Source organism: Excalfactoria chinensis, chromosome 11, assembly GCF_039878825.1.
Source record: "Excalfactoria chinensis isolate bCotChi1 chromosome 11, bCotChi1.hap2, whole genome shotgun sequence".
Classification (NCBI taxonomy): Eukaryota; Metazoa; Chordata; class Aves; order Galliformes; family Phasianidae; genus Excalfactoria; species Excalfactoria chinensis.
In genome coordinates, this window is record NC_092835.1 from 17,387,913 (window position 1) to 17,396,287 (window position 8,375).

At 61.1% G+C, this 8,375-nt stretch overlaps 2 protein-coding genes and 2 non-coding genes across 6 annotated transcripts; 1 reads left to right on the plus strand and 3 right to left on the minus strand.

Moving 5' to 3' along the window:
• The first annotated feature begins 124 nt into the window (after positions 1 to 124).
• LOC140257266 (C-signal-like) lies at positions 125 to 2,570 on the plus strand. Its single transcript, XM_072346457.1, has 6 exons — positions 125 to 301; positions 713 to 764; positions 904 to 1,091; positions 1,162 to 1,320; positions 1,418 to 1,528; positions 2,457 to 2,570. Exons 1-6 carry the CDS (start codon positions 125 to 127, stop codon positions 2,568 to 2,570), a joined length of 801 nt encoding a protein of 266 aa, XP_072202558.1.
• IL34 (interleukin 34) lies at positions 2,338 to 7,457 on the minus strand. Of its 3 annotated transcripts, none has more exons than XM_072346458.1 (7): positions 7,376 to 7,457; positions 6,180 to 6,368; positions 5,991 to 6,094; positions 5,285 to 5,362; positions 4,998 to 5,171; positions 3,818 to 3,950; positions 2,338 to 3,739 (listed from the first exon to the last, which is right to left on the minus strand). In XM_072346458.1, the coding sequence occupies exons 2-7, from the start codon at positions 6,205 to 6,207 to the stop codon at positions 3,720 to 3,722; spliced, it is 537 nt and encodes a 178-aa protein (XP_072202559.1). In that variant the 5' UTR covers positions 6,208 to 6,368; positions 7,376 to 7,457; the 3' UTR covers positions 2,338 to 3,719. The 3 variants fall into 3 exon arrangements, with proteins under 3 accessions (XP_072202559.1, XP_072202560.1, XP_072202561.1); XM_072346459.1 differs by having other exon boundaries at positions 3,283 to 3,739; positions 6,180 to 6,419; positions 7,376 to 7,440; XM_072346460.1 differs by having other exon boundaries at positions 3,283 to 3,739; positions 6,180 to 6,388; positions 7,376 to 7,402.
• TRNAG-GCC (transfer RNA glycine (anticodon GCC)) lies at positions 4,367 to 4,437 on the minus strand. Its single transcript has one exon. It is a non-coding gene; the product is annotated as a tRNA-Gly (tRNA).
• Positions 4,754 to 4,824, minus strand: TRNAG-GCC (transfer RNA glycine (anticodon GCC)). The gene has a single exon. It is a non-coding gene; the product is annotated as a tRNA-Gly (tRNA).
• Positions 7,458 to 8,375: the final 918 nt, after the last annotated feature.

Here is an 8,375-nt window from a genome sequence, read left to right on the forward strand (position 1 = left end):
GGTTCCACCAAGAGGAACCATGGGTGGTGGGATCCCATTGCAACGTGACGCATCTCTGCTCCCTCCCCGGGGGGTGTTGACAGCGTCACCCGCACCGCCCCAATAATTGCAAGGTGATTTCCCAATGGTGTGGGGGTGGCCGCCCTACCCAACCCATTGCAGCATGGAGGGGCCGAGCGCCCGCAGCGTGCTGGTGACGGGCTGCGATGGGGGCATGGGGCTGGGGCTGCTCAAACGCTTCCTGGAGCTCCCCAACCCCCCTCAGTACCTCTTTGCAGCCTGCACTGACCCCGATGGAAAGGTGAGGACAAGGGGGGGTCCCTGAGCTGGGGTTAAAGTGCTGCTGCCCTGTGACATGGGTTTGGGTGGGGTTGGGAAAGGGAATATGCTTTGTGTGTGTACAGTGGAGCGGGTGGATATATGGGTTTGGGGGTTTTCTTGCACCTTTAGGTATAGAGAATCTTAAGTTTGGTGTCCTGGGTGGGTTCTGGTCACCCCTGTGATGGTGGTATCATCCATGGTGGCTCCGAGGATGGTGGTTCTGGAGGTGGTTCTGGTCTTTAGGGTTGGTGACTTTGGAGGTGGTGGCTTTATAAGTGGGACCTGCTGGGCACAGAGCAGCAGGGACTGACCCCCTGATATCTCCCTTGGTCTCATTGGGTTGTGTCACCCACCTGTTGTACAGGCATGACCCTCCTTTTCCTCCCTACAGGCTGTCAACGAGATGGCTTTGGGCAGCCCCAACGTCGTGATCCTGCCTCTAGGTAGGTGCAGCCAAGGGTGGTCACATGCAGAAAGTGTGACTCAGTCAAGAGCATCCCTTCCTTTGGGACCAGATGGATGAATACTCCAAAGCATCCAGCATCGGGCACAGCCCCCAGCATGTCCCCATGTCCCACACAGATGTGACGGACCCCAGCAGCATCCAGGCCGCGGTGGGCAGGGTGCAAGAGGAGCTGCATGGTGCTGGGCTCAACCTTCTGATCAACAGCGCGGGGGCCAGGCGCCACAGCACGCTGGCCACTGAGACCGCTGAGAACATGGCCCTCCTCTACGCCACCAACACCATCGGGCCCCTGCAGACCAGCCAGGTAGGGCCATGTGCAACCCCCACCCCAGAGGATGGGGACGGGATGGGGTGGTGATGTCCGTACCCCACAGGCATTCATGCCCCTGCTGAAGGAGGCTGCAGAGGCACACAGAGGGCAGGGGCTGAGCTGTGGCAGAGCGGCCATCATCAACATCTCCAGTGTCCTGGGCTCCATCGAGGTGGCAGATGCCTGGGATGAGAGGCAGGACGTGTCCTACCGCTGCAGCAAGGTATGTCCGGGGTGAGGTTTGGGGGTCACCCTCTTTGGAGTCCCACCTTTGGCCACAGTGGGGCCATCCTGTGATAGTGATGGTGGTGTCCCCTCAGGCTGCTCTCAACATGCTCACCAAGTGCCTGGCCCTGGAGTACGGTGACAGTGGGATCCTCTGCGTGTCCGTGGATCCTGGCTGCGTGGTACCGCCACCAGGAGGAGGGATGGTGAGTGATGGGGCAGATGTGGAGGCCACCACCATCTTGATTTGATAATGTCTCCTTGGGCATCCCATCCCCATTGACATTCTACCCATTGATGTCCATGGACATCCCTCCCCAGTGGGCATCTGCACCCCTGGGCAGTCTACTCACAGAAATGGATATTCTACCTGTTGGTGTCTCTTCCCACAGACATCCAACTCAAAGATATCCCTCCCCATGGACATCCTAGCCCTTTCTATCTCTCTCCATGGACAACATACCCATAGATATCCCTCTCCATATACATCCCTCCCTGTGGATATACCTCCCTAGGGACAACCTTACCCATAGAAATCCCTCCCGTGGATCTCTCTCCCCATGGACATCCATTCCCCATGGACATTCCACCCATGGACACACCTCTCCATGGAAATCCTTCCCTTAAATACTCCTCTCATGGGCAAATTTTCCCCTTGAACACCACTTCTCTATGGACATACCTCCCTGCGGACACCCTTCCCCACAGATGTTTCTCTTGTGGGTCACTCTTCCCCATGGCCACCCATCGCCAGAGACATCCCACAGGACCCTCCTGGTTCACATGGGTGCTGTGCCACAGTTCTCAGCTCTGCCACCAAACCCTCCAGTTTCTGGCATTATTTTCCCATTTCCATCAGAGCTTGCATGTCAGCAGAGGGCACCCCGGCCCCATGCTCAGCACTGCATCACAGACACAAGGGAAAGCAGTACCGTATGGCTTCCCCACCTCACATATGGCTTCCCCACCTCACGGCTGTGCCCAGCGCTGATGAGGACTGAGACCCAGTGTGTGGGGGGGACTGACGGATTATTAATTATGCACCATTAATTGAATTTTCCAATAAAAGTCAGTCAGGAGTGAGAGTCCTTTCTCATGTGCCTGAGGGCTCACCCCATATCCTTGACCTCACAGGGACCGGTGACGTTGGAAGAGAGCACCCAAGGCGTCCTGCAAGTCCTCGCCAACCTCTCCACCACCAGCAATGGCACCTTCTGGGACTGGATGGGACGGAGGCTGCCGTGGTGACCACAGCATCCATGTCCCCAGCTGCCGAGCTCAATAAAGGTTGCTGATGACCACAGATGGGCTTGTTTGATGGAGTTGGGAAGCCCTATATGATGGGGTCACTAAGCTAGCAAAGGGTTGGATCTGGAAAAGGATGTCTGTGGGGATGGATGTCCACAGGGAGGGATGTATAAGGTGAGCGGTGTCCATGGGGTAGGATGTCCATGAGTAGGATGTCCAGGGATGTCCATGGGGAGGTGTATATGGGGAGAGATATTCATGGGGTTGGTTGTCCAGCGTAAGGCATGTCCATGGAGATGGATATATATGGTGAGAAGGATGGATATGGGGATGGGTCTCCATGGAGAGAGTTATCCAGAGGAAGGGGTGTATGCTAGGATGGATAAATATGGCAAAGGATGTCCATGGGGATGAGTGTCCATAGGAAAGGATTGTATACGGGGAGGGATGGCCATAAGTAGGACTGCCACAGGGAGTGAAGTCCATGAGGAGAGATGCTACAGCTTATTCTATAGGGCAAATACAGACACGAGGGCTGGATGCAGTCACCCTCAGCTCTGAGCAGGAGCCCTGAAACCACGGCCCTCGGGCATCCCACAGCCCTCACCCACTGAGCCCAGCTGCCTTGAAATCAGCCATCCCGCCTGCCTGGCGCTGATGATGGTTTGTTTTCTGCAGCTCCCACCAGCAAACATTCTTCCCACTCCAGCATCTGTGAGGTTGCTTTATTTTCAGCAGTCCCAGCTCGGGGGCACGTGAGCATCCTCCCATAGCAAGTCAGGAGACACAGAGGCATCTCAAGAGGGTTCTCGGAGAATCGTGAGGCCAACTATTTGCCACTGGGATGCTCTGGGAAAGCTGGGGTCATGGTGAGACACAGAGATAGCCAACATCTGGTCCATGTGGAGTTATATATCCATGTTTCCTTCGGAAAGCCAAAGGGAGGGGAATCGCTCCCCAGATGATGCGGCAGGCATGACGGCTCTGCTTCTCTTTATTGCAGTTAAGATTCGAGCGCTACGACATTACTTGGTGCTTAATGGAAGCCGAGGGAGTGGGAATTAAAAAGTGGTACAAAAGAAAAGGGAGCAGGCACCGCCATCGCCCCCCAAGTGTGCCCTCCTCCTCTTCCTCCTCAATGGGTCAGCCTTAAGCGGAGTCCCACCGACCTGGGCAGAAGAGATGGGGGTCACAAGGGGAAAGGGACCACAATGAGCCCCATCCCTGCTGTCCCCCCCAGCACTCACAGTGTGCCCCGAAGAGCATCCTCAGGACCTTGAGGCAGTTGTCCAGCAGCGCTTTGGGGCGCACGGCCTTCTGCCGGCTATCGCTGCTGTGCAGCTGCTTCACCAGGTCGGCCACCACCGTGTCCACGTCGCTCTGCGGGCACAGGGGACACGTCACTGCCATGTCATCCATGGGGGTAAAGAGTTTGGGGTGCTGCATTGGTCGGGAGTTGAACCCTCATGGTGGAGGAGGATTCTAGCACTGAATAAGCAATGCCAGATGTGGGGCTCCCACCCATCAGGCCCATAGGATCACCACAGGTGGAAAAGACCTCCAAGATCATCCAACCATCCACCACCAAACCATGTACCACCACCCGGCCAGGGGAACTGCAGCACACACAGCTCCCATTCCATGCTCCCTATACATCACAGCACATATCTCCCTCCACCTGAGACACCACCTTGGCTAACAGGCTGTCATTAGGCTTCAGAGTTAACAAGGTCAGTACGAGCTCACCGTCCCTGTGTGGTATAGGGCTTAAGGGGGCAAAAAAATCTCCTTTCCTCTGCATTGGCCGGGAATCGAACCCGGGCCTCCCGCGTGGCAGGCGAGAATTCTACCACTGAACCACCAATGCCAGATGTTGTGTGCCCTGCAGTGCTCACCCATGGCTTTTGTTGCACTGCAGCCCCCGGTGTGGGGCCAGGATGGGATGGCAGCAGTGCTGGGAGCCCACAGGAGGAGACCCCATGGCCCCACCATGCAGCAGCATCCCTGCCTCCGTGGCTAAGCAGCTGCTGTCATTAGCCTACAGAGTTAACACAAAAAGCTGGGGCATCTCCATCATATGGGGCAGGGATAAAGAGGGGCAAAGAGGATGGTTCCCACGGCCCACTGCCACAGAACGAGGGGGATGCGGACCAAGAAAGAAGGGTGCAAAAGGTTTACAGCACTGCATTGGCCGGGAATCGAACCCGGGCCTCCCGCGTGGCAGGCGAGAATTCTACCACTGAACCACCAATGCCAGATGTGGAGTCCTTCCCCAGCGCCGCCCCACGGCTCCACATCTGGATCCAGCCCCACCGCAGGGCTGTGTGGGGTCAGGCCGACCCGCAGCCCCCTGCCCTCAGCCCTCTGCATCTCCTGACTTGCTATGGGAGGATGCCCACCCACCCACCCACCGTGGGGCAGCTCTACCTGCTGGTACCCGCTGTACTCTGCGCCCAGGTCATCCAAAAGCTGGCTCAGCTCCTGTGTGTACCCACGGGACGGGTGCTTCTCCGGCAGCACCTCCAGGATGTGCAGCACGGCCTGGGAGCAGACGTGGAACCACAGGTAGCGCAGAGACACCTCCGACACCTTTCCATCACGCTGTGGGAGAAGGGGGGGGGGTGGTGGTGGTGGGTGAGACCTCGGTGGCCGGAGACCCCCACATCCCCTCCCTGCCCCCCACTGTCACTGAGTGACCCCCGATGCGAGCTCACCAGGCGGGTGATGTTGGCCGTCCGCAGCACCTCCTCGTGCTGCACCCGGAGAGTGTAGTCGATGGGGAAGTTGTGCTTCTGGAGAGGTGGAGAAGAGGGTGAGCGCCACCAGCATCCCCAGGGCTGTGCCACCAGTGTCCCACCAGCTGTGCCATCAGGGTCCCACCAGCTGTATTACCAGGGTCTCCATATCTGTGCCACCAGGTTCCTACCAACTTTGTCGCCAGTGTCCCCATATCTGTGCCACCAGTGTCCCCAAATCTGTGCTACTGGTGTCCAACCAGCAGTACCTCCAGCATCCCCATATCTGTGCCACCAGGGTCTCCTTATCTGTGCCAACAGAATCCCTGTATCCACACCACCAGGGTCCCCACACCTGTGCTAATAGAGTCCCCACACCTGTGCCACCAGAGCCCCACTAACTGTGCCAACACGCTCCCACCAGCTGGGCCACCGTTGTCCCACCAGCTGTGCTAACAAGGTCCCCACATCTATGCCACCAGGGTCCTCATATTTGTGCCGTCAGTGTCCCACCAACTGTGCCATCGGGTTCCCCTAGCTGTGCCCACTGTCCCCACGGGGGGGCACCGCTTTGGGGGCTGCTCCATCGGACCACAAGAGAGTAGCTCTGATTGCACACCCAGTTCTGGGCATGGGGAGCCCGGGGACACATGGCAGGGTGTCAGGGCAGGGCACAGATCCATACCATGTACTGCAGGCGCATCTCATACCGCAGCTTGTCCTGCAGCAGTCGGGCGAGCTCACATTCCCCCAGCGCAGCCACCTCCAGCCCCAGCACGGCCAGGACACCTGCAGAGCAGCATCACCCCATGGGGACATCCCATCCCCTCTAGGGGTGTCCCCCCCCACCACCTCCCAATGATGTGTTACTCACAGAGGACAGCCGTGCAGCCCTGGTGCATGGTGACCAGCGGTGGAGCCTACATGGTGGATGGGTGCTGGTGGCTTCCTGGGTGCTTGGGATGGGCTGACAAGGGATGGTGCTCTGCGGTGGCCCCCGACGGCTGTCCCCTGCCATAGGGGGGGGTCAGGCCCCCTCCCCGGCCGCCACAGCTGGGTTGTCCTGTGGGGAGTTGGCGCGTCCTTGGGATAGCACAGGGAGTGGGACAGTCCCCTATAAAGTCCCCTGGGTGTGAGCTGGGGGGGGAAGAACCCCGGCTGCAGCCCCCGGGTCCCCAGGCAGGGGGCACACGGTGGTAGCACTACACGGTGTCCCTCACAAATGGAGGGGTGGTGTCCCCATGGTCAGACAAAGGGGGACTCACCATGTCCCCAAGCAAAAGGAGCACACAGCATCCCCATCCAAAGGGGGGGGAAGGGGGGCACATCCTCACATCGCATCCCACCCAGATGGGGCCAGGCTGTGTCCCAAGCAGTGCCCTCTGCCAGGTCCCCATGTGTCACATCCCTGGGCCATGTCCCCAAGCAGAAATCACACCGTGTTCCTATACAGTGTCCCTGTGCAGTACCCTGTGCCATGTCCCCGTGTCCTGTGTCAGGTTCCCATGCAGGGCCCATGCCTTGCCCCCACGCAGTGTCCCCATTCACACTGTCCCCACGCAGTGTCCCCATGTCGGGGCTGTGCCATGTCCCCATGCCGTCTCCCTGTGATCCCAGCGTCACACCACGCAGTGTTTGGTGCCATACCCCCCCACGGGCACAGCCCCAGCATCCCCCCACGCAGCGCACTCCACCAAGTGGCCGCCGTCCCCCCGCATCATGCCGTGCCTTTATGTCACGCGGGGGGCTGCGCCGTGTCCCCACTCGGTGTCACATTCCCAGGTGAGGGCTGTGTCCCCGTGCCATGTCCCCATGCAGGAGCTGTGCCATGTCCCCGCGTGGGGGCTACACCGTATTATCCCTAGACGTCGTGCCCACGCAATGCCCCGTCCCCACGCGCCGTCCCCACGCGGCGGCCGTTCCGTCTCCGTGCGGAATGTCCCCACGCAGCTCCCCGTCCCCACGTGGGGGCCGCGCCGTGTCTCCGCTCCGCGACCCCACGCGGGACCTCGCTCCCCCCGCCCTCCCCCCGTCTCCCGCTGCCCCACTCGCGGCGCCCCTCGGACCCACCTGGCGCTCCGCTCGGGGCCGTCTCCCCGCGGGCGGCGGCGGCGGCGGCGGGTCCGGGAGGCGGGCGGGGGGCGGGCGGGGCGGCGGCGGGGCCGGGCCGGGAGCGGGGAGCGGCGGCGGGGGCGTGTTGGGTTGGGCTGGGGGTGGGGGCACGGAGCGAGCCGCCGGGTGCCCTCTGCCCGCGGGGTGAGCGCGGAAACCAACGGTGCCGCCCAACCCACGCTCCCGGCCCGGGGATGCTCGGCCACGGCCCGGCTGGGCGGCACCGGTTGGCTCGGATGGATGGCGCGGCCCCACGTAGGATGCCCAGGTCTCCCCGTCCCGAGAGCCCGAAGGGATCCCCTCCGCCGGGTGATTGGGCGCACGCTGATCCGATCCCAGCCGCCCACCCCGGTGGCTTTAGGACAGTTTGCGCAGGGCCGCCCGGGGGGGGGAAAGGAAGGAGGGACCGAGCTCAGGTCAGCGCTCCCAGGGAAAGGCGTGGGAAGGAATGCGCGGCCGCCTGCGAGCAGCGCTGGGATTCCCCTGGCACCACGACAGGGCCACGGCGGATCCGCTGCCAAGCAGCTCCGGGCACAGCCCGCGCGTCCCCTCCCGGCACCACCAGCTGGGCTGCAGGAGGAAGGCGCCAGTCCGGGATCCAGAGGGATTTTAGCAGCAGGAGCTCGGAATCTGCCGCGGGGAGCTCGGTTGAAAGCCGTCCGAGCGCGTTCCCTGCCCGCCGCTGCTGCTGCCCCAAGGCAAAGTGCCTGCAGCCCCGCGCAGCGCTGCCCGGCACCGACAGCAGCATCCCTGGGAGCACAACAGACACAAACCACCATCCAGGAAACACTGTCTGCCTCCAGGCCCCAGGCAGGGTAAGCAGAGGCTCTGCAGGGTGCTGGGGGTGAAGGGTGCAGCCCTGCGTCAGCCCACGGCCTCCATCCTTTAAGCAGGAGGTGGAGAAGGGCACAAAGGATGGGGGCAAGGAAGTCCCCACCCGGCCTGCAGCCCCCAGGTC